Source organism: Numida meleagris, chromosome 9 (assembly GCF_002078875.1).
Source record: "Numida meleagris isolate 19003 breed g44 Domestic line chromosome 9, NumMel1.0, whole genome shotgun sequence".
NCBI classification, from domain to species: domain Eukaryota; kingdom Metazoa; phylum Chordata; class Aves; order Galliformes; family Numididae; genus Numida; species Numida meleagris.
Window position 1 is genome coordinate 4290055 of NC_034417.1, and position 25561 is coordinate 4315615.

The 25561-nt window shown below is 46.2% G+C and overlaps 1 protein-coding gene across 5 annotated transcripts in view; it reads left to right on the forward strand.

Annotated features, from left to right (window-relative positions):
* RORA (RAR related orphan receptor A) overlaps positions 1-25561 on the forward strand; it is a 519796-nt gene that overhangs the window by 431218 nt on the left and 63017 nt on the right. Inside the window, exon 1 of one of the 5 annotated variants that reach the window (XM_021407613.1) lies at positions 15146-15308. The exons of the other annotated variants lie outside the window; for them this stretch is intronic. Coding sequence (XP_021263288.1) covers positions 15278-15308 — 31 coding nt within the window. The 5' untranslated portion in view covers positions 15146-15277. Of the gene's footprint in view, positions 1-15145; positions 15309-25561 lie in introns of those variants that run through there. 5 annotated transcript variants of the gene reach the window in all.

Genomic DNA, 25561 nt, shown 5'->3' on the forward strand with positions numbered 1-25561 from the left:
TGAGAGCTGAGATGAGAGGTGCTTTTCAAGAATGCTGTGAGAGGGTAAAACTTGCTCTCCTGCTTTTAAGCTCTGACCATCTTCCTGGACAGACCCTCTGCTGATAGAATTCAAGGTGACCCTTAGAACTTGTGGTTCATCTCTAGCAGATAACAGACGGCTGAGGTTGGCAGGACTCAGAGATCCATCTCGTGCCACCCCTGCTCAAGCAGGGTGCTCAGGACCACGCGCAGGCAGCTTTAGAAGATCTCCAAGGGGGAGACTCCACAGCCTCTGAGAAACCAGTGTCAGTGCTGTTACCCACAAAAGTGCTTCCTGCTGTTCAGACAGAACCTCCTGTGTTCCTTTTTGTCCCTATTGCATCTTATCCTGGCACTGGACACCACTGGAAAGAGCCTGACTCTTTGCACCCTCCATCAGGAGTCAGCATTGCCAGATTAAACATCGCAGGACATACAGCTGCTCTGTTAAAAGCAAAATAAAGTACACGGTGATGATCATCTATTAAAGGCTCCTAGACCATATGCCTGGTCTTCTGTGGGGCCTGCGCTACCTGGGAGACGAGAGGCACTTGGAAGTTGGTGAGTGCTTGGTGTTCTTTCCCCAGATGAAATGCAGATCTCTGGCAGTGACAGACCTTCTCCACGTCGTCTGGGCACACTCCCAAGGCTGCTGTAGGAGCAAAAAGAGAAGAGTGGCTATTGCCCTCCTGCTGCGAACAAACCATTATCTCCTGCAGTTTGAAAGCTGCGCAGGGAATACTGCAGGGGGACGAAGCAGGTGATTCTGGAGGGGTGACAGCCTAAAACAGTGGTTTGTATCCAACTGATTCCAGCCATACTGTAGCAGCTATAAATGTTTGTTTTTCTTCTTGGTACAGTATGCCCAAAAGATGCTTACTGCCAACTTTCCTGCTGTACGGCCCATGGCTGACAGGAAGAACAAGACAGGAGATTTTTTATAAAACCTTCACATCATAATGAGCAGTTTGAGAAAAATTAAATTTAGAAAGATGTGAAGATGGGAAAGATTAAAACGTAAAACCCCACCCAACCACATGCAGAAGTAACCTTGTCATCCTCTTATTCTCCCTACCATATTGCTTGTTAGTCTGCTCAATGAATAACTAAGTCTAAACCAAATCGGACAACTCTTCAGTTCAGGAATATTTTTTTCTACGTGTAGCATGGTTAAATCTCTGAAAAGACTTCAGTCAAATGCCCTAAGTAAGATTTCAGTGACAGGAATATGGAATTGTAGATGTGACAGTGGAAAATGCCACCTCCTCTGGTGGTCTCCCAGTTAGCTGGAACTACTCAGCAGGTTGAAACTGCCCCGTTAGAATTAAAACTACAGACCTGTCTGAACAGTGCTGCTCTGTGCTGGGTAAAAATCACTCTACAGCTAGTTTTGGGTAGCAGAAGTAATGTAGTTGCATTTAGCTGTAGCCATACTTGCTTTGGGAGTTTCAAGGGGTTTAAGGAGTTACCATTGCCATCTGCAGTGTGGCTGGGATGCTGTTAGTGGCATGCAGCTTCCCCTGTATGTATGCGACCTGTTCTGAAGTGGACAAGTCACCTTGCTTAGGCTTCTTGAACTCAGTGTATCGCAGCATATTTGACTGTTCTCTTAGCTTGATGTTCCAGCTGAAACCCTGCTGAAAAGTGCTATTGGTCTTGTATGTGTTTGCATGTTTAGAGCTGGCCTGAATATTCATATATGATACTGGCTCTTAGGGTCTACATAGAGTTAATTAGTTGGATGTATCTGAAGAATTACAAACCTTGGATTTACAGGAATTGTTATTATGTTTTTCCTCTCTGTTGGTGTTTGATTTATACCTACAAGTCATTCCCAGAAGGAATTCAACTAGATTTATCTCCCAGATTTTTAATTTAACTGATGACTGTTTACATGAGTGTCCTTGCCAAAGTGAGGTGATTTGGCAATCCTCTGGAATGTAAAGGTTAAGTATATTGATTTAATCTTTTCCCAAAGGAGCTGTTCTCTCTGTGGCAAGGCATCATCATTTTTGTTCTCGAGTGTTTGCAGCTTTGTTTGCATGGGTTTAATTGAATTTTGTCTATATTATCCTGTAAGTTGAAGGCAGCAGTTTCATCTAGTTCTTCCATCTTGGAATAAGGATTTTTGTACTGTTGGATGATTTGGTAACGAATCCTGAATTTCCCTGAACAGTGCTTCAGAGCTTTCAATATGATAAGCACTGAAAATAAGGGAGAATCTGTTCTGCCATTATGTGCACTGTTAACAAGAGCTATTCACAGTGATGGTAGGATCTTATACCCCTGTCTTCATGTGATTAGTGCTATACTTAGCTTACAAATAAGCTTATCTGAATTGTTAGCTTACGAACAACATATATAAACTGTATTTATTTTAACATATGGCGCAAGCTTTTAACAGTCTCAGCTTTAAAATTACACGTTCCTGAAGAAATGTGATCCAGAACCGGTAGCTTTATTTTTAGAAAAGAGAGAGAATCTGGGGCAAGGGGAGTGGTCCATTTACACAGTAAGTTTGTTGGGTTTTGTGCCTGTAATTGTGGTGTAAGCTGGTTGTTGCCACTCAGGTAGTTGAACAGCAGCTAGAACTCCTTGGCTGAAGTGTTCTTTCATCTGTTTTAGAATGGGTGGTCTTTGTTGGGAACCACAGGTCTGGACTGATCACTGAGCTGCTGAATAGCCTGATAAGGACCTAACTATCACAGCTACATCTGAACTTGTACTACTTGCCCTGCCAGTAGTCTGAAGCCCATACACCCAAACCAGATGATTTTGCAGTTGCAAATGAAACTTGTTACGTGAATGTATGTTTTTCCTAGTGACATCTTCTATTAGGTACTGTTTTTCCACTTTGTTTAGATTTATCAACAGTTTTTCTCAGTGATCTTTTTTGAGATCTAGATCCAGAGCTCAGTGATCTGTTTCGCAGAGGAATAACAGGTGTACTCTAGTTCTGCCTTGTGATTTATCTCCCTTGTATCCATTCCACTGGCCTGGGTTGGAAAGGAGCTGATACAGAAGCCAGTGCCCATTCCACGGCTTCTAATCATGCGTCTGCAGAATCAGATTTGGATCTGATGGTTTACAGGCAAAATAATTCCCACCATGAAATGTGATTACAGTGGAGATAATCAGGAGTGAATGTGGTCCTCTTACACCTACACTGAAAAGACCTTTTGCTTTTTTTCCTCCTAGCACAGCGCTTCTTCCTTATGTACATGGGCTCAGTGTTAACAAATGAGGCTTCTTTTTAGATATTTCTTTTTCCTTCTTACCATGTCAAAGCAACAGATTTCCTGTTATTTTGTGTTTCTTTTCCCTCATTCCTGCAGGGCTCATTCTTAATCCAGGGATTTCTTTTGATCCATACAAGCCTTTAGGAAATGAATTTCAAATATATGATGTTTCACTTTTGTGATTCCTAACAGTATATTGTTATTAGTTTAAAAAGCCAAGACCCAGCAGCCACAGGAATTTATGCCCATCGTGGAAAATCTAGCATAGTTTCTTTGGTATGGCAACACCAAAATGTCTGCTGGCATATTCTCCTCAAGTACTTATAACCATATAAAGTGAATGCCTTTTAGGAATTGGATTAAAACACAGACATAATATTTTCCATCAATTTGACATTGAGAGATCCCAGACATACAGTGCTGCAAGTGAAATTAGATACCTTGGGAAACCTATTCCAAATGGAAATCTAATATGTGGGATCCTGACTCAGTCACCACTCCCTCAGGTTTTTACCCTCCCCAAAATATATTTGGATACACTAGTAATGTAAATATAGTAACATTATACCAGTAAACATGCACAGATTGAATCAGGCCAGCTGCGCTAAGTGTAGCCATAGAAAAACTGCAAACTTGGCTGTAAGTATTAAAAAAACCCAGCAACGGAGAACCTGCCTGTAATGCCTGTTTACCAGTTTTCTGATGTTAATGCAGATGTGCAGTACTACTATTTGCGGAATCATTTCGGCAAACTGTATTATTTATAAATGGAAAGCGCCAGAGTTTATGGTGAGCCTTCTGTCACAGTTGTTTGGCATATGGGAATTATAAATAGGACTGGGTAATCACTGATGTGCAATGCTTTTGGCAGTGTGGTCATTTCTGACCCAAAAAAATAACCCACAGAAGATAAATATATAAAGGTCCCTTCTAGCTTTTTTATGGGTAGGAATATCTTGTGTTTTGGTTTCCCTGCTTCAGCTGTAAGGAAAAATGGAATATTTTTTAACATAATTTGTTACATGCTCGCACAGCAAGGCTCCTTTCAAAATAGTTTGAGCAGTTACAGTGCTTTGGGCAGTTCTTGATCAGCACAGTAAAACCAGCATGTAATTAGCAGTTCTGCTTGCCAAATGCGTTTGAGAGCCCTCCTCCAAACTATCCCAGTGAAGTGCAGAACACCCCAAGTTTTAGGCCTGTGGTGCAGCTCGTTGTAGATGTAATCTGAAATAACCGTTTCTGAGCACACGCTGAAGTCTTCTGCAAATCGCGTGGAAGAGGAAGTGGTTTCTGAACTACATGGACAGCTTGCAGGCTTGATTTGCAGTGATACCAGGTATGAAATGGCAGTCCAAAAGGTGCCATTTGCTTTTGCTTGGCCTGATAAAGGTGGGCAAGAGTTATTCAAGTTAGTGAAGCCATTGTGCTCTTTGCAGTATTTTTCTTCCTAATTTCTATGTGCAATCGATATACCTTGAAAGTCAATCTGATTTTTTTTTTTTTAACTTTTATAACACACTCTGTGGTCCAGCTTTGTCCAGTCTGCCAGTCCTTTGATTTTTGCTATTCTCAACGATAACTAGTTTCTTCATCTGAGTTTAGCTGCCAGCTGTATTGATCAATAGTTGTGGTGGGATGAAATCCAGTTTTCTTCACTTCCAGCACTGTAACGCAAGACAAACACATTCAGCTGTATCACCCAGATAAACAGACAGTGATTCTGAAGCTGCTTAAATTCACCAAGAAAATGCCAGCCCGTGTTCCTTTCTGGCTCTGTTTATGATGTGGACAAAAACCAGTTCTGGTTTTCATGCCCTGAATCATTGCAATAAGCTAGTGGGGTGATATGCCACTTAATACTTTAATGAAGTATATACATCAAAGTTGCCAAATAAACAGCTTTTGAGACTTATGTATATTGTAATTGTGGGAAATGTTTCTACTAGTTTATTAGATAATAGGTGCAATTTGAAGAAGGAACATGTAGTTCTCTTCATCTCCACTCCCTGTGCATCCTTTGGGTGTGGGCATATAATAATGAAGTACGTAGCTCAGCACATTTTCAATTCACATGTTGACAAGAAGCTGCAAAGCAGCATAGATTTTCTTTTGCTTTCCAGCTACTTCTGGTGAACAAACCCAATAGACTTTTCCTCAAATGGTCTTTATTTTCTTTTTTCCCAGAAAAGCCTTATATTAAGAATTGTTAACAGAATGCAGAAATGACTCGTGCACTTTTATGACCTTGTACCTGCTGAAGCTTTCTGCATGAAGATCTTTTTGCAGATACAGAGAATAAAGGAAATGAACACCTTGCAGGTGTTCCAGATACAGAGCACATGGAAACACTTTCCATGTATAAACAGCGGTGTTAGCTGAGGAGCGGAGACTTTAGTAAGCACAACTCCAAGAATCCATGTCTCGATCCACCAGGATCCAAATGATTCTTTTAGACCATGGGAATTTAATCCTTAAGTCTTTGGCTTCCTGGAGAGGAGTCAGAGGCTTCTTGCCGCTTCACGGCAGAGTTTTTCCATTCCCTGACATCCCTAGGTGGACCTGCTTTTTTTGGTCTCTGTAATGTTGTTTTCGGCACTTCTCTGCAGGGAGGTCAGCTAGGCAAATGATCAGCAGAGACCACAAATCCATATCATGAGTGAAAAGAAAAACCTTTAAATGGCCAGGTCTTTTTGAAAATCATCTTTAATGAAATATTCTCGAGCTAGGGAAATGCATATAGAGAAGAAGTGTAGAAGCTTGCTCTTTACCACTAAAATCTGCAGTCTTAAAGATAGGATAGCAGATATTGCTTTTGTTGAACAAGAATTTTTATCTTCCTATCCAATCACCCCCTGCCACTAGGCTTTAAAATTCTTGTTTCCTTGGTCAGAAAGCTGGTTCAGACACCACACCTGTGGTTTCCCTCACATTTGGGTCTTTTCACAGAACTTGGTTTCCATAGTAAGTGCTTTTCAAAGAAGCTAGGGTTCAAATAAAAGCACTCCGTAGTCCATCGTTTTATAAAGGCGCTCTCTCATTAACTCACTGTTGAATAACTCTTATAACCTCAGGTCTATTTGAATTCCACTCCAAATGTTCCACTGCAGACCATCTGACACCTCACAGAACAGATTATAAGCTCCAGCGCCGAGTTTCTGATCTCAAGTCTCACTCCTCAAACTATTTTATCATAATTTTATTTGAACAAAACATGCTAAATGATACAGCGATCAAGGACCCATATTTAGAGACACAGGCTAGAAGCCAGGAGAAAAATAAGGAAAATATTTTCCATTAAACATTTCAAAAAACACTAGCGTTTTCCATACTTCCTGCAATAACATAGTATGAACATAGTATGAACCTTTTGTTTTCTCTGCATTGCTTCTTTTAGTTTCTGAAAGCTTCCTGTTTTGCCGAGGCACTACCATTGATTCTGCATGAATCTCAAAGCTTTAACTCTTGTGTCAGGGAATGTAGCTTTTTAATAGGCTTTATAGATTTTTCCTTTTGATTTTATCTTGCAATAATCCAGTGTATTTCTTCCTTCTTAATACTGTTAATGCTTTGCAGGCTTACAATGGTGACTGCTTGAAAACATTTTTTTCTTACTTGACAAAACCAATGAAGCGTTTCTGTTGCAGTGTTTTGGCATGTTTTCAGCTTGGGATCACTAGACAACTAAAGAGGAAGGGCTAGAGTTTGCAAAGGCAAAAATAATGCACTTACTCCCCGCAGTGAAACTGTGCGTATTGCTCTTTGCAGACTACTGTCCTTAAGTGGAAAAGCCCAGTATGCAATGCGGTGCTTTTGTATAGCTTTGAACACACAGCATAGCAAGGCCAGCTTCTCTATAGACAAAGCAAAAGAGCAGGGCAGGTTAGGCAGAAAGATGTAATGTGTGCGGGGCTTTAGAGTGGTTCCCTTCCCACCTGAAAGCTCACAGGGGGCAGGGAGGGCCACGGGGCTGCCCCTGGGGGCTCTCTCGAGGAGGTGACTCCCTCAAATGTGTATAGGAGGCAGAGTTGGGCCTACTGTGTGCATTTTACCTATACCATCCTACAACTTCTAAGTGGTATGGATTGCATAACGCTAATAGGTTTGTTTAACAGATGCATGTATAATAGTTCTGGTGATGGATGTTCACCATTTCAATTGCTCACGCTAGAAAGCAAATAAATTAGTTATTTAGAAGCAAACCTAAAATACTATTTTGGGGAGGAAGTTAACAATCATATATGTATATATATCTATTTGTATAGAGAGAGATTCTTTATTCTTCTGCTAAAAATGAATAGGAGGATTGAAAACACCAGTTGCCTTTTATAATTTATTGGACATTTTTTAAAAAAAAGTATTGAAGTTCAAGTGTCTCTGCTTTATTGTAGCTGGTAGAGTACGTGCTTTGCAATACATTTACTTTGGAATCAATAAATCTCTGTTTTAATAACCAGGGTATGTGTTAGAACCTGATTACAGATGTGCGCTGAAGAACAGCTGCCATGTGTTAGAGGTAACCCCTCCAGCTACAGCAGCCTTAAAGATTAACTATGTCTTAAATTAGCCTTGATTCTATTAGAAATGCCCCTCATATTTCATGCTCTGGAATGGAATATGGGGAAAGAATGTCATAATGTTTCCCTGTTCCTTGACAAGTCTTTCAGTAGGCTTGTCAAAGATCCTTTAAAATTGAACTGAAATAATCGGAAATGATGTGTCTATGTGAAAAACACTTGGTGAATTCCTTTCTGTGAGACAGGGGTATGCTAATGAGTTTTAAATCATGAGTTCAAAATGACTGTTATCAAGTAAGTGGTCATAGTTCATATCAAATTACTAAGGTAGGCAATGAGAAGGTTTCTAATTACTTGATCTGTTTTAGTTTTCTAAATAAGATAAAAAAAATACTTGAGCTAAATTAATACACGTGCAGGCTATAGAACCAGGTTTTATATGAAGCAATAGATCATTCCCTATAGGTGATCTGCCCTATATGCTCTGCTTTGTAATCACATTCATCAGCTTAGAATACTGCTCTCCCTCCTTTTGACGCAAGAGATTGTGCTGTGCAGGTGTTCCCCTTAGAATTTGGTGAATATTAGTTAAAAATCAAACAAACAAACAAAATCCTCTCAATTATCTTCCTTTGTGAGTGAATCATCTTCTTATTTTGCTTCTACTAAAGACTAATATCCTTCAACAGTGTCACTTGATCGTGTCAGATAATTATAATTATGCAAAGGAATTATCTGTGTGGATTTCATGCCCAGGATCTGTACCATCATTGTTCAGTTTATTTATCACTGTAAGTAGATGCACAGTAGTTGGTTTAAGAATGATCATTTGAGGCTGTGTTAACTTCTGAAAGTTATCATCAGTGTTTATTACCCTTAGAGTTGAAGCCCTAAAAGCTACAAACATCTGTTTATTGCTTTTCGCTAACCCAATCATAAGTAATGCATTTGCTTTGATAATATTAAGAATGTAATGGTGTCATGGGGGAGAACTTCTGGAGTGAACATTGTTGGAGTGGATCTTAAGTTTCATTAGAACAATAGCAAGCCCCCATCCTATTACTGCTAGTGCCTAATCTGAAAAAAAAAAAAAAAAAAAAAAAAAAAAAAACAACCAAGCAAATAAAAACAGTTTGCCAGCTACCAGCAGAAAACCAACAAGTGAGAAATGGGAGAGAATAGCAACAATCTAGCAGTGCATGATCAGAGGGAAGGTTGGACATGCCGGTATTCATGTTCTGAGTTCAGCGCTGACCTGAGGAGGACCTGGATATGATGTGCCGTGCACAGTACCTACGACCTGTCTGTTAAGTGCTTGAGCATTGGGACAGACAAGCTTAGAACCCAGGTAAGCTGGGGCTTGAAAACTTAGGGCGGACCTAAGCTTCTATCTTGTATTGAGACGTGGAAAAAAAAGCTGGATCTTCTAGTTTTTCTCATACTAGCGCAAGTATTCTCCAGTGCAAAGCTGTATAAATAATGTATATGCTCACAGGAGCAGGAAATATGCTGCTGATCAGACAGTGTCAACTTGGATGAATCCTATCCTGGAAGCTCTACTTTAAATGTGAGCAATAAAACCACTATTGACATGTGGCACTACTGACTGAAATGTCAATAGTTATAAAAAGAGTATTTCATAACACAGAATCATTGTTTAGTTTGCTTGACTGGACAGATGCTTCTGCTTTTCCATGAAAGAAAAAACCATTTCCATATTAGTTCTCTGAATGCTCAGCATAGCTTATTTGTTCCACTAAAGCTCATATCATATGTTGAAAATAGGAGCAAATTGCTTGCTGGTCTTGTATAGCGTAAGACGCTGACACTGGGCATGACCTGAAGCAATGTAAGTGTTGGCACGCTTACAGGTTAGCTTCGGTTAATTTTGCTAACTCTGGAAATGAGTACAGGGCAAATGCAATATTTGAAGCATCGCTGTCCTTACCCCTTGGCTGCTTAAGTGAGATTGCTTCTGTTCTCTGGCAACTCTGACTTCAACATTGTTACCAGAGCTTTCAGGCAGAACTGACAATTTTCTTTAGCTGTCTTTAGAGTATAGACTATTACATTTCTCTGGTTGTTATTATGTGAGCCTAGTTTAATCGTTCTGTTTGTCAAGAGGTTAGAGCTTGTGCCAGGAGCAGAGAGGCAGACAAGAGGCCAGAGTGCTGTTAGTGCCCTGGGCACGTTCAGGGGCAGAGGACTCACTGGCGTATATACGCCCGTATCATCCTGACTGTTGAACCATTCATCAGGAAAAGGCAATAAAGCCACAGAGTTCCTTCCTGACACTGCATTTGGACAGACACTTTGGTGAGGAAGAATCTGAGAAAGAGATCTCCCGCTTCATCTCACGCTCTGCTCACCACTACCTTTTCTCCAACCTTGGGCATCCCCAGTGATGCAAAAGAAGGTGGAAAGAGAAACCCCAAACTTAAACAGAGCAAAAAATATTTGTTCAGCATGCATCAGGAAAAAAAATTGTTGCTTATCCGTGGTGTGTAACTGGCTGAAGAGCTGAAGCATGTGGTCAGGTCAGTCATACGTGTCCTGGGGAAAGCAAGAGGGTTGTACCCTTCCTTTTAGTTCTCATTTTCCTTTTTTCTGGGAATAGATGAAAACGAGGCATCCCTGTAAGCATTGCAAGTCCTCTGCAAATGACTGTATGCGCTATGTTTTGGGAAATTGACCTAACAAAAGAATGGCTTGTGTTGGAAGAAACCTCAAAGATCATCTACTTCCAGCTGGCCTGCCACAGGCAGGGTTGCCACCCACTAGGTCAGGTGCTAGATAGGTTGCCCAGGGCCCCATCCAGCCTGGCCTTGAGCACCTCCAGGGGTGGGGGACAGCCAGCATCTCTGCATCCAGGTGCTTGTTTTCACTTGTCACCAGTGCCATGATCAGTTGTTAAGTGAGCAAATGGTATCTGTGCTCCTGAAGCCCAAGCACCAAACTGAAAAGGAGCAAAAGGACTTTTGAAGATTTCAGAATACGCTGAAGATAACTCAGTTCTTTTTGATCAGTTTACAGGGAAAGGCATTTCTTTGGAGAGCCTGTTTATGACAAAAATTATTATTTGATGATGATCCTTGAACAAAGATCTGACAATTGCTTCTCAGAAGATAACTGAAGTCTTGCTATTTTTTTGTGCTACTGACAGCCATCTCAACAGCAGTGTTTGCACCGCCTGTTGAGTCGTCCCCATCAGAAAGGACATGCTACACAATACGTAGCTCCAGCTTTTGGCAAGCAACACTGGCCAAAAATAGCCAGGTAAAATTAGATGTGAAAAAGAACTCTGTAACAACTTGCAAACAATTCCTGCTTTTTGTTAACGTGAACTTCAGGACAGTGTAGAAAGCTTTGTCAGCACAAAACCGTATAGATGAGAATCTTTCTGAGACCAAGCAGGGACTCAGTGATGGCAGTGTGATCAGTAATCCAGTACTAGTCACTTCAGAACTCCATTTGAGAGTACTCAGATAAAAGGGGAGGTTCCTAAATCCAGCTGGATGTGTTTCTTGCCAGTCTTGTCTCATCGTGGAGGCATTTGCAAGTGGTGGCAGATGATGAGAAAGATGAGATTATGGCCAGTCACTGTAATTCCAAGGTGTACTGAAGTTTCCTTGCATTTTGAAAAGCAGCAAATGTTATATCCTGTCAAGGGATGCCAAGGTCGGAGGAAACTGGTTAACAGCATAGTTTACTAGATAGCTCCAGTCCCCCACTGCCAGCAGTATCTCTAGCTGGTAATGACAAGGAGTTTGGACTTAGCTCTCATTCAGATGAATCCAGAACATTTTGCCAACTTTGTACTTTGTTTCACCAGGCTCAGAACTGTAGCAGCCATTGAACAAAGCACAGCACCCAGTTCAGCAGTTGTGAACAGCGATGCATTTAATTGAAGTTGAGGGGCAGTTTATAAAATGGCTTGATTAACAAATATAGCTGCAGGCACACACTGCACAAAGGCATACCTCCTCAGCGAGAATTCGGGAAGGCATTTTGTCTGAAGCAAAATGGTACGACTGCAGGGTCAGCATCGTAGCAGTTTTAAATAGATGAAAAAGAGTCAGCTTAATGAGGACAACCTCAGTTAAATTCATCTTCTACAGTGTGAAGCGCTTGGAGTGCTGGAAGCAAATGAAGATGAAAATACCACTATATAGAGGGGGGGAATGTGTTAGGGAGCAGTCCTTCTGTGGGTGTTGTATATAGCAATTAGAAACCCCTTCAAAACTCAGAAGTGAGTATCAATAGAACAGAGTTGTGTTTTGTATTTTGAAGATTTAGAGCAGTGGTCCTCCTGCACTTAGTTTTGGGTGTGTTTGGTAAGCTGGGCTGTTATGGCCCTCTGCACCTGCATGGCTCTGTGGGGTAACTGTTGGTGTCTAAGGAGCCCAAAAGGCAACAGTGCGGATCTCTGATGCTTGAGATGAGTGGTGTGTTGTACACTCTGGACACTGGCGTACATCAGGAGCTGCATCCCTGGTGGGGGCTGGGGGCTGAGTGCTGCACCCGCTGCCAGGACCCGTGAGCACCCGCTTGGTCCTGTTCATGACGGAGTGCTGTTACCTTTCCTGGACAGGGCTTAGCTCCTCAGAGGAGCTAGTTACAGGCTGGCAGGTGTTCTGATTTATATAGGTGTTCTAAGTACGTACAAATTCTTCAGTATTTCTAACTGTCACTAATATGTATTTGAATCAATGCAGCATTTCCTAAACATTTAAAAGAATTTATTTCATTAAAAGCATATGAAAAATTCAGGAAAAAAAGAAAAAAAAACAGAAACTTTATCCTGATGCAGCTGAAGCCATTTTTTAAGCAAAAACATACATGGGAAATTGAATTCTAGGTGATTTTAACAAAACGAAAAAGCTGTTTTCCTGCTAAAATTGAAAATCTGAAGACCCTGGCTGATTTATTGAAGTGTTTTTGTGCCACGTCTTTTCCAGTAAATTAATTCTCTGCCTGGGAGAAGCACTGCATGCAGCCCCTCCTCTGCAAGAGGATTTACATGCAGTAGTGTTTGCGACAGTAGTACAGCAGTGAGTAAACGTAGGCTGGAGTGGTTTGACAGCTTCAGCTCCAGCACTGCCCCGTGTGGTTCTACCTGCTTTGCGCAGGGGATTATTACATGACGCATTTTCTTTGAAGAGTGCTTTTCCTCCATGCTATATAGGGGAGGAAGGTGGTGGTTACGCCCTGTATTTATTATTCAAATTGTATTGATAAGGAGGGCTCAGAACTCTTCCTGAATTAAGCTTAATGATACAGAATGCAAGACGTGTCCCAGCAGGCTGCAGCAGTGCTCATGCTCCAAGCTAGGGCAACATCAGCATCCTTCTGCAGTTAGCAGCATTTACATCGCATCTCCTTGGGGATGCCTTCGGTGGAGTTGAGTAGGTATGAGGAGGTTTTGGTTGGTCTTGGAAGGTGAAGCTTTCCTTTGCTCGCCACGTTGAAGGAGAGGCGAAGGAGGAGAGCTTTTCAGATTCCGTCTCCGTTGTGCTCAGAATGCCCAATTGAATGCTGTTTCCCCAATGCCTCCTGATAACGGCCATCCTCGGCGTTTCCCCTTGCTCGCTAATGCAACGCTTTTTGCCTAGAGCAGGCCCAGAATTTTGCTAGAAACATTTGCTGCCCTCTCATTGCTACAGAGGCTTCTGGTCACCCAGCGAGTACCCCCCGTTTGCGTCAGCGCAGTGCACAGCAGTGCGCGATAAGGTAGCACGGGATGCGCTCGGCAGTCCGGCGCTGACAGCTCCCGAGCGGTGACCGTGATTAAAACGGACTGCCGCGCCGCAGCGAGCCCTCGGGCCGGCACAGCGCCGGGCGGCCCCGCGTTGCCCTCCGCCTGCGGCCGCCCCGCCCGGCAACGCCTCCCGAGCGCCGCCCGCCCCGCCCCGCCCGCCGGGCCGCGTGTGCGGGTCTGCTCAGCCCGGGTCTGCTCAGCACGCCGGGCCGCGTGTGCGGGCTGCGCTTGGCGCCGTGCGCATCGGATGTCATCCCAGATCGCAGCTCTCATTGCAGCTGGACTGGAACTAAATGCAGCTCAGTAATAACGTAATGCTGCGTACCTTAAGGTTAAATGTCTGACGAGGCAACTGCCGCTAATGGACTGTGACATTTTTCAAGCTACGGGTCTGACATTACTTGCTGTGTCAGAGTGTAACGTTCACGGGATCTCACTCGCTGCCTTACACATATGAAGGCACCGTTCTTTTCTCTTGTGCGTGCTGCAGGTTTCAGCGCTGCAGCTCACTCCCAAGCACACGGCAGGGCCACGGTCACAGCAGTGCTGCAGCTCGTGCCCGGGCATGCGGCAGGGCCGCAGTTGCAGCAGCGTGTTGCAGGCCCAGCTGCTCCCAGCAGCACCCTCAGCCTTGGTCGGGCCCATGGGGGGCACACGACGTGTTCTGCGCTGCTCCCCTCAGCACCGAGCTCAGCCGGGGCCGCATCTCACTCAGCGTGAGCACAGGTAACAGAACCGGGTCGGAACTCAGTTCCAAATCCTTGCTAAATTGATACCGCTGCACCACGTTAGCTCTTGGTGTTTTCTGAGTAAGGAAGACTTAAAAGAGCATCTTGAAGGACTGCCCTGCTGAGTGCACGCCTGGCCGCTTCTGGCCGTGTCTGGGTGACACTGTATTGCTCTCAGAGCTCCTCACGGCAGTAGGTGAGCGTGAGCCATTAGTGCCGGTGACAGAGGGCTTGACTCGGTGTCGTCGTTTCACAAAGGCCCTTTCTAGATACAGGTCTGCGTGTGACACGCTGCAGTGCTTCCTCCGGTCTGCTTTCCCTTGTTGTATTTTCTGTATGTGCATACAGGTCTGATTTGTTGCTGGGAAGTGCCCTGTTCTGCCCGCTGCTAGGCGTCTCACAATGCAGTGCCGCTTTCCCCGGGTTTTCTTTGCTAGTGACGCCCCTCCACCGGCTACTACGGGCACTGGAAAAAATCCCGCTGTTGCTAACACAGGTTCCACGGAGCTGTGGTTCTGGGGAGCGGGTTTTGGTGCGGGGCTCTCAGAGCAGCCCGGGGCGGTGCAGACGCGTGCAGAGCCGCACACCGCAACGCGAGCGCTGCCCTCCGCGGTCAGCACCGAGCCGCCGAGCTCTGCGCCGTTATTTTCTGCTTAAAACGCCGCTTCCCCGCGGTCCGCGGAAAAGCGAAAGCAAGGCAGGGCCGCCGGGCCGGGCTCCCCGTGCACCTGCCGGCCGGGCCGCGCGGGGCGGCGCTGCGGGACCGCCTCGCCCCGTGCTCCGCGCCGCCCCTCGGCGCCGGGAGGGAGCGCGGTGTAAACAAGGCGGGGGCCGGGGCTGGCGCGCTGTCAGCGGGTCACATGGAGCCTCATATGGGCCGGGGGATGGCGGCGCGGCGCGGCTCTCCGCTGGCAGGCGGCGGCGGCTGCTGAGGCGGCGGCGGCTCGCGCCGAGGGCCCGTCCCGTCCCGCCTCCGCTCCCCGCCTCCCCGCGCTCCCCGCCGCTTCGCCCCTGACAAATGATGTGTTTTGTGCTCGCCGCGATGAAAGGTAGGCGCAGCCCGCGGGGCCGCCGTGCCGGGCGGCGGGGAAACGGGACGGCGCGGCGGGGAAACGAAACGAACGGGGCGGCGGGGCCGGCGCTCGCTCGCTCGAGGCGCGGCGCTTCCCCCGGGGCGGCCTGCGAGCGGCGCGGCACGCGGCCCCGGGAGCGGAGCGCGGCGCTGAGCCGCGGGTGGGAGCGGTGCGGGCAGAGCCGCCGGCGCGCCGCGAGGGCTTGCGGGTGCGCGGCCGGAGCTGCGTGAAGCGGAGCCGTGCGGGGAAGCCGTGCCTGTGGCGCGGGGGGATCGCCGCGCAGCATCCCGGAGGCAGCCGGCGGGGCGGGAATGGCGTCCTGAGGGGCAGCTGCTCGCGTTGAAAAGGGTTTGGAACGAGAGGAGAAAGCGGAGCTGCCGGGCGATTACTTTAAGCCTCACCTTTTTTTTCCGCTTTCCGATCGCAGCCCTTAATGGGGACGGTGCCGGGCTGAGGAGAGGCAAAGGAAGTTTTGAACGAGAAATCAGAAGTGTAGGGCATGTTTTCACGCTCCCTAATAAAGCGGGCTCCGCAGTATAACTTTGCATTGCACAGTTTTTAAAGTAAGAATTCTGTTTAAAAATAATAGTCTTAAAACAGGAACTGTCTTATCTAACCGAGGTGTTCTTTGGTAGTTATCCAGAAGAGTCTTACTGCTGTCACTTGAATTTAGTGCCCAACTGAAGAACAAAATCTTTTCCTTTTAAATTATTTTCATGGATCGTGCAAGTAAAGCTTCTCCGAAGTTTCTCCCTGTCATGAAATAACTCCTTGAAAAAGAAGGTTAATGCCAGCGTCGGTGCGAGGCTGCTGCCTTTCCTCCCACTTCGCGAGAGCAGCAGCAGTGCACGGCGACAGCAGTGCAGCACTTGGAGTGCAGTGGTTTTCAATTAGTGGCCTTCCTTCTCTGCTCCAAGAGAGCCGGTGCGGGTAAAAGACGAGCACTGTGCTCATTAATCATTAGTTGTGCTGAATGTGTTTAGCAGGAAGATGTAATTGGGTTGGTTCAAATGCTTGCATGCAAAACAAAAGAAAATGTATTTTTAAGTGAGAACTACGTGGCCGTGTTAGCAGCCCCTTAGGATTTTACATGTACGGGCAGCGTGGCTTGTCAGCCCACCCCCTGCAAGCCGGCTTCAACCGTGTAACCCAGTAAACAAATGAGAAAAGAAAGCACCACTGATTTATTTTTTTTAAGTTGTATAACCATTTCACATGCGTTTGGACAGAGGCGTGAGGAGCAAGGAGCTGCTTTTCAGCAACTCACCTTTGAAGTAATTGTTTCAGTTCTTCTGGGAGTTTCGCATAAACCAATTTCCATACTGATGTAAAGTCTTGTCAGAGCCCAGCTTTGGGATTTTAAGGTATAATTCACAATGGCTTGATTATGGAGTTACTTAGGGCTTTGTCCTTTTTCCAGAATACTAGTGTGGTACATTTCATTCATATTTTGTGCTACTTAATTTCCTAATATCACCAAAAAGCTTTGTTGATTCTTGTTCTTTCTTGAATTTGCTGGACAGAGTTCTGCGGGAGGACGTGTGTTGTCACATGTCTCAAAGTGACCTCGGGCTGCCATGAAACAGTGGACCCCCAGCGCTGCTGGGGAGACATAGACGGGAGGCGCGGGGAGTGCAGCTCAGGTGTGTGCGGGGCAGACGCCAGATATGTCGGCAAGCAGAGTACTGTGCTTCTTCCTGGTGCTGCAGTGGTATCTTTGGGGTCTTCTGATCTTTTGTGGTTGTTTTGTAGTTCGAGTACAGAATATTACGGTCTGAAGGAAAATAATGGGATTTTATTTGTTTTGTAGAAGTGAAAAAGATTATTAATTCCTCTTCAGTTGTTGTTGAGGTACCCCCATTTGATGCTGTTCGAAAGGAATTGTGAGTCACTGTATTTTTTGTAATGCAGTGTAATGTTCTGTGAGCGGGCCTGCTGGCATGCTGAAGCCCAGACTCCCAGGCCTCACATGGGTCAGGGTGAGCGCACGTTGTGGTCAGCTGTCAGCACACCAATGCGTGCCCAGCAAGGCGGGCTGGGGAAGGGTCACAGAGTCACAGAATGGTGTGGGTCGGGAGGGACCGTAGAGACGGGCTGGAGGTGTCAGTGAAGTGGGCTGCGTGGTAGGAAGTGGAACTTTCTGGTTTCAGGCAGGGAGGAAAGATGTTTTTTTCTCTCTGTTTCTAAGAAAATAGGCAGTGGTGAAGCATCCGAAGTCATGAAGGTTGAGTAAATGTTTTGTAGATGGATGGACCTTTAAAAATCGTTCACTAACTGATGCACATCTGCACTGAGGACTGGGGGAACCTCACGTTGTTAGTTGATGCAAGCAGGCCAGAGTTAACTGTGGGATCCTTTCTGGGGGAGTGCAGTTTCTGTGCTCGAGCACTATAAGTTTGCAAAGAAGTCGAGTCATTTTGGCAGCTCTTCGGTACAGATCTTAGTCCTGTGAGAGTCTCGGCTGGGAGAAGCGTCAGGGTTGACTGGCAGGAGAGAAGAAGTAATGATGCTGAGTGGGTGAGCGAGTGCTCTGCACTGGAGCAACACCTGTGGGACAGGTTACCGCACCTACGTGGAACCAGCGGGGACAGACTGGAAGATAGGTCCAACCTGGTGGTATTCAGAGGCTTTGGGGTACATGGGGAGTACTTTGTAAGGGAGAGAGGTGAATAAGGCCCAGGGACGGTGGGAGCTGGAGCACTTGGCTTGTGCTGTCATCAGGCCATGACAGTAGGGTTCCATCTCCTGTGGTTAATAAAGTACAGAGCAGAACCTAGCAAGAATTTTACTGCCCTTACGTGCACGTTTCTGCAGGGAGATGGGCAGGATATCAGGCCTGAATCCTGTGAGCCGTTTCTGCAGGATGTATTTACTGTTAAGATAGAAAGGTGTGATTTCAGCTTCTAATTCTGACTGGTGCTGCATAGCATCAGTGAAATGGAATCTTGCTGCTTTGTGGACCACGAGAGAAGAATTGGTTATTTTGTTGTAGAGAACATTGTTTAACTGTCAGGGTCTGCTCTTGAGCCTTTGGAAACACAACCAGTTTTCTGACTGACGTTGGCTCCGCGTGAGGGTTTAATCATTGACGAACGCCTATTTAAGGAAACAGAACACGCAGCTTTCCTTACTGGTGCAAATTACTTCTGTACCTTGCTGCGTTCTCCTGCCGCTGCGTACAGGAGCCGGGCTGCAGTGCTGCGGGACCCCCACCTGCAGCGGCCCCGTGCCCCCTCCCCGCAGGCAGCGCCCGCAGCCGAGCTGGCCCCGGCGCACGGCGCTGCCTCTGACGTGTGTTTTGTCATGGTTCTTGGCACTGACCGGTCAGCACGTTTGTAATTACTCTGCGCTTTTCACCAGTAAACAACTGCACGGGGAAAATACCTTGAAAGCTGCTTCCCCAGTTGAAGCGTGTTTAAATTTGCCTTTCCTCTCGCGCTATTGAAAGTTAAATGCAATTTAGAAAATACCTAAGCGCAGAACTTCTGTTGACTAAATATTAACAAAATCCGGCCTTTGGAACCGCTGGCTGAGAGGCCGCTTTCTGGCTGCTTTACCTGACTGCGCCTGAGCCGAGCGAGTGCCTGCGCCGGAGCCATTTGTTGCGGCGCATTCTCAGGATACCACTGGTTGGAGGCTTACTGCTGAAATGGGTGTTTCAGGCCCTTTGAAAGACTCAAGATTTGCAAGTAAAAAGAGGAAATCTGTCTTCATGTCTCACTCTGTGATAATCAAAGGCAGTTGCTTGCTCTGTACAAGTCTCGGCTGGGGACGTTCTTTCAAGTGTGGAGAATCTGTACGTCCTGTTTAAGTCAGCGATAACTGGGGGTGCTGAACACCTCCTAGATCAAACTCGTTCAACTTTTGTACAGCTCTTGCCTAGCGACAGTGGCGAGCCTATTGCAGCCAGCTTCTAGGTTGGTACTGCTAGGCCGGTCCTGAGTGAATGGGGTACAGCTGCAGCGATCTGTGGGTGCTGTGTGTGGGTGCTACCCATCTGTACTGTTTAAAGAAAAGGAAGGAAAGAGAAAGAAAATCCCCGAAGGAATGCAGCGGTGGAGGCAGCTGGTCAGGAGCACTGAACGGGCACTCGTGGCACGGCCCCGCCTCTGCCTCCTGCTTCAGGGCCGTGCCTGGGCTGAGTCCTGTCTGTATCTAGTATTTCAGCAGCATCTAGGAAAAAAAGCTGTTTTCTTGTTCCTTGTGATAGAGATCCTCGCGTGTTCTCCTTTTTTTAGGCCTAAGTAGCACTACATTTTAACCTTCAGGGTTTTTAAATATTCGTTATTGCTTATAGCTTCTCTTGCCTACAGTACATAAAGAGACGATCGCTATCGTGTGCTAATTACTGGCAGGGCTGCAAGTATTTCATCTTCACAAGAGAATTCTAAATTGGTGTATTTGTTTCTAAACTATACGTTACTAAATCAGAACTGTCAGAACTTTGTGTCTCTCGTGGGTAGGTGCATGCAGCTGTGTGCGCCTGACTTTGCAGTTCTCTATCTAGTACTAGAGGAAGTTGTAATGTGGAGCCTTCTTTTCTTTTCTTTTCTTTTCTTTTTTTTTTTTTTGTGTTCTCATGAGATAAGTTACTGTAGTGTGCAAAATCAGCACGTGTGAAAAGAATTTGTTAAGTCATTACCGGACTAGTCAGGTTTGATACCTTTTAGAATACATGTTCGTCTTTTTTTTCATTCACAGTGAGGGAAAAAATTAAATATTCACCTTTCTCGTGTTTGTGTGTGAGCTGTAATTTGCAGTTGCAGCTGATAGCTCCCGAGATCAAACACGCTGTAGTTCTCTCCTTTCATGATTTGTCTTTTCCTTGAGGACTAATATCTGAGGGATATGCACATAACTAATGGTGCAGAAACTGTCTTCTAACCCCCTTTATGAAGATCAGTTTTGCTCGGCTTTGCAACAAGCAGTAAATAGGGAAAGGAGGATTCTGTTCTCCAGGAACAGCTGTGTTATGAGAAAAAGGTGACTCTATGTGGGACAGAGCTCTTTGCTCATTGGAGGAAAAATATCCACAGACTGAAATACGTCAGCAGAAAGCCTTGTTAGGGGACCTGGCAGATGGATGCTGCTTTTTGTGCTTCATACTGTTTTAAAGGGAAGTTCGCCCGTGGTTAATAAAGTCTTTAGTTTGCCATTTTTTTTTTCTCTTCTTTTCCCCTTTCCAGTGGCATTTAGGCTGAGAAGTTCAGCAAAGCGCAGGTTGGCACGGGGGGGGCAGTTTCAGGCAGCTCCCCAGCGCCCGTGCCATCAGCTGGGAACGCCGGGCAGTGACTCGGGGTGCCACGCTGCTCCCCACGGGCTGTGGCAGCTGCGGGCCGAGCTCACGCCAGCTGGCTCACCTCGCACATCGGCTGCGGCTGCGCAGCGTCCCAGGCAGGCTCCTGTCCTCGTGGAGAAGGCAGCGGCGTTCGCTTCGCTCTTTCTGCCTGGTGGCATGAGGGGCTGAAGCCTTCACGCTGACGGGAGCCAGGAGCTGTCCCAGCAAATCTGAGTGCAGTTAGGAAATGGTGGGGAATCCACGTTGCATCCTGCTGCCCCTTGCCTCGTGCGTGGCTATGTGCTGCTTGAAGCACGGAGCTGAAGCCTGAAGCCTGGTGATTAGCTGTGGGGCTGCATTCTCCGAAGTGGCTAATGCTCCTTATGCTCTTTGGCTGCAGCCTAATGTTAATCTCGGACGTTTAATGCTCTCACAAAGTGCAAGAGCCCCCCAAGAGGCTGGGGGCTCCCAGCAGTGTTGGAAGTGGGGTTCACCACTGCCCTCGCCATCAAACGTAGCCCCTTGGTTCAGTGCTGCTGTGCACGCAGCTGGGCGCAGTTCAGTGCAGTGTCAGCCCGCAGCACACGCTGCCGGCTCCTGTCCAGGCACAGCTGCCGGCCTCGCACAGCAGCTTCTTGTTTTCCTTCCTCGGTGGTGGGAGTGATGCAGGACCCACACTTGTGGCTCTCCTGTTTGTGTCAGTCCGGCCTTTGGGCCATTTGTCATGCTCCATACGTAGCCATCTAGGCTAAAATCAGTGTCGAGAGGTATAATCATCCCAGCTTTCATTTTAAGAGCATTTATCTCTGAGGTTAATTAAAGCTACTTGAATGTAAATAAGGCTAACCTCTTCACTTCTGAACAATGCAAATAGAATAGTCAGCATACTTATAGGGTATCAGCCGTGTAATTATTGTGTAATGTTTGTGTTCTTTGAAACACCATGCTATTTATTGCCATTGAATCCTGGTATGAGGTGCTTCATAAAACCAACTGCGTGACTCCTTTATTTTTGCACTTTAGAAGAAGCTGATCATTCACACAGGGGGGAGGAGTGACATTAAATCTTTGCATAGACAGACACTCTGGTGTTACAAAGGCTTTGTCAGAGTGTGTTCTTTCGATCTCAACGGCCACTGCCCGCAGCCCCGTCCCATGGCACACTGCAGGCCATAGCCCCACACACGGGGCTGCCTCCCTCTGGTCCCCGTGGTGCTCTCCCTGGGAGCTGTGGGCACGTGGCATGGAACCACAGAAACCTCCGGGCCTCCTGCCACTGCTGCTCGCACCCACAGCATGGAGAATGCTTTATGGCCTAAAACTGGGAAAAGATCCTCTATTTGTGCATGGTTTCTTCTGCCGTATGCTGTTAGTTTAGTGTTCTGAAATCCATACAGTGCTATTCTTGCTGTTACTCTGTAAGTGTCATGAAGGGGAACCTGAGGGAAGGATGCAATACGGCCATGGCTTCTGGCTTCAATTTCAGACAGAATTGAGTTAGTTTTAAATGATAATCTGCAAAGAAGTTAAATAGAACAGAGGGAATAAGGTGATATGCAGGGCCTCAGGTTTTCAGTGTCTCCACTATGGTTCAGAGGGGACAAGGCTGTGCTTGGGCATAGGTTTGTGATACTGAATTTCCACCTCTCTCTTCGAAGCACTGGGAGAGTCAGCATTAACTCGGCAATTTTCTCCTTTTGCCCAAGAACCATTTGCTGTTGAAGACCCAGTACAGTTTACACGGGTCAGTTGGAAATCGTTCTCGTTGCGTGTGGCATTTAATTGACGTCTCCTGTGCAACTGCCAGTGGCCTTACACGTGCTTAACCCACAGCACAGGATCAGCTCCTAGAACTTAGGTGAGATACGGTTCCCTGGTCCTGAGTTCTGAGCAGAGGCCCTGTGCCTTCCAGGGGGCATGACCCGCATCCCCAGAGGAGGCTAACTCTTCTCTGAGCCCCAGGTGCTCTTTGCCTGAAGGCAGCAGTCCAGGTGGGGTCTGGACAGCCTGGGAAAAGCATTCCCTGGCCGTCAGAACATCGGGAGCTTCGTCTCCAAGCAGTGACATTTGCATCCTCTGCTTCTGACTTGCATCTGAATGATATTAATTGCTGTCCTAGCTGAAAGGAGCAGCAGTAACTGCTGACTTCCTACATCAACTGTAATGTTACTCATAATGGGTGTGCTTTTCCATTCAGCTAAATTAATTAGCTCATCTTTGTCTGTGTTTGATTTGGCAGAGGAGTTATTGTGGGAAAACACATTTTCTAGTTAATTTATAGTGATTGCTTCAAGCTCAATTTGGGAGTTAATAAATCCATCTCTGCGCAAAACTGCTTATCAGATTTTTACTGTTTTCCCCTTGGCTGGGCTGGCTCCTGGCTTACTATAGCAGTGCTGTATTACTAAGAGATGCTGGTGAGTATTAAAGGTCAGTGAAACTACCCTTTGATGCAGTGCCTAGCGCGCGGGGAGAGTGTGTTGGAGGTGTTCTCAGCTACTGCTGCGGCATCGGCTGTGCCACACCAAGGGTGCAAACTGCTGCTCCGCGTCTGGGGAGCTGAGCCTGCCCTTGGCTTTGTCTTCCTTCAGGGGGACACTCCCTGCTGTTGTTGGATTAACAGATGTACTGTAGTAGGTTTGGGAAGAGTTTTTTCTCGTACTGTGGGTGCACTGTTGAATTACAATAAGTATTTGCTTAAAATATGAGTACATAAGGATGTTTATGACTGCTGGAAAGATTCTTGTATCAACAGATAATAAAAATCCCAGACAGGTTAATTAAAGAGCTGTAGAGCCTTCATTTGAGAAACCTCATATACATAGGCGCCTTCTAATGGCCAAGGCAGCTGGGCGCAGGCGTCCTGCCCTCGCAGCAGGAGCAGCACCGCCGTGGGCAGGCAGTGCAGGATGGAGCCAGGCTGGAGCGGGGCCGGCCGTGGCAGCAACATGCGGGGACTTCATCTCCTGGTGCTCTCTTCAAGGAGCATCAAAATACTCTCTCTGTCTCCTGCGCTGGACATGTTGTTGGAAATTAATGTGCAACCTCTTCATGACGTGAGCAGTGTTTCACTCTTAGGCTTTTCTTGGTTGATTATCTTGCTGCATGTGATAGAGTCTGGGTGAGTGCTGAGAGCTCCCTTTTGCCCAGACCTGAAAAGGCCCTGAAAATGTCACATTTTCCATCTTGCTTTGGTTGGCTCCACGTGATCCCATATCCTATAAAGCATGCTGGTATCTCAGCATAACTTTGGATTCCCATTCGGAAGGCGAAATGCAGCTCCCGAGTGCCAGGGCAGGCAGCGTCAGCTCCGAGCGTGCTGCTTCCATCGCTGAGCTGCCAGGTGTTCGTGGAAAATGGGAATTGCTATCTGTAACAAATGCTTTCTTTGCATATTCTTTTTTTCCTCTAGTATGGTTTCCTCACTTTAAATTATAACTGGAAATTAAAATGTTCAAAGCAGTGCATTTTTGTGGCCGGAACACTGGCATGTCTTCAACCTAGTAGGTTGGACAGAGGCTTTGGTAGCAGTGACTGAGGCTTCAGTAGCAGTGCTGGCTTCGTTGTGGAAACAGAGCTGAGTATGGGGAAACTCCCTATCCTTACTGTCGCTGGTCCAAAGTATTCTAGTTTTCTTCTGATGTTTTCCTTTCCAACCACACTGTTTATACTTGCAGAAGAGAAAAATGGCCAAATGTAAAGGTAACTCCAAAGCAGAGATCCAAAGCATTTCTTTCCTTGTGGTGGATTTTAAAGCCCTCACAGAAGTGCTTCATGGTGGAGACTCTACTGTGTCTCGTAGGGGCAGCTCTAGCATGTACTGGTGGTAAATTTGCACTCCGTGGTCTGTTACTCCTGCCCACATTGAGTAGAGTTCTGTAACAGTTGTCACCCACCTTACAACTTAACCTCCGTGGTGCTGTCAGTTTGACATCTGATGTACACACTGCAGTGACGGCAGAGTAGGGCCTGAAGGAGAACATCCTGAAAACGAGCTGTGTAAAACATACTGATACACTTGTTCAAATGGGATGAAGCACATGATTCCGAAGCCAGCTGGCCTTAGATGTTGGAAGAGATCCTAATGTATAGCTGTTGGTGCTTTTTAGTGGCTGGATGTGGTCTTAGTTCAGGCCTGAACTATCAAGAAGAAAGCAAGTAAAAGCACACTTGACTGGTTAATTACACTTCGTTAAATATGTTCGGGTGTATTAGCTGCTGTTCGTAAGAATTTGTAACACTTGGAAAACATGATTGGATTTTGATTTTCAATCAAGTTACCGTTCCAAAAGAGTAGCACAGTTATTGTGGAAATTCTGAAAACCCATTGCTGAGAAATCTGACTCATAGAGTGAGCACCTCATGAAATTAGAATGTTTAGAAGGGGGAATGACTGGCAGCTCCTGTTGTAAGCTGTGTTAGTTACAATAATGTATAAAAGTTCAACATCAAAGAGATCACCGCTTAGTTTGTGGCAGACTTGTACATCAAAGAACAAACAGAGGACAAAAGGAGCTGTGCAGAGATACAGTTTGGCCTCGCAGACAGGTCCCCATGGAATGCTAGCGAGCTGCTTTCATAACGTGGAAATTATCTCTGGTACATCATCATTTCTGATGTGGGGAACAGGTGAGACTAAGATTAAAAGCACTCTCTCAGAGTTCCATCTTGCCAGCGCAGTAGGTACCAGTGCCCCAGCTTGCACGATGTTAGCCGCGGTGTGACTCGGGTGCAGGACGGGGCTGGCAGACTGCAGTATGGCTACAGCACCGCACTCCTGCTGGGTGGAGCAAAAGGCAGATAAAACGCAGAAATGAAAGCTAAATGCCTACTTCTGGAGTAATTGTTATGTATTATTACGCTTGCGATCAAACAGTGGATTGTGCTCCCACAGAGGTCGTGGAGTTTCCATCCTGAGAGGTATTCAAGCCTCAACTGGACTCAGCCTGGA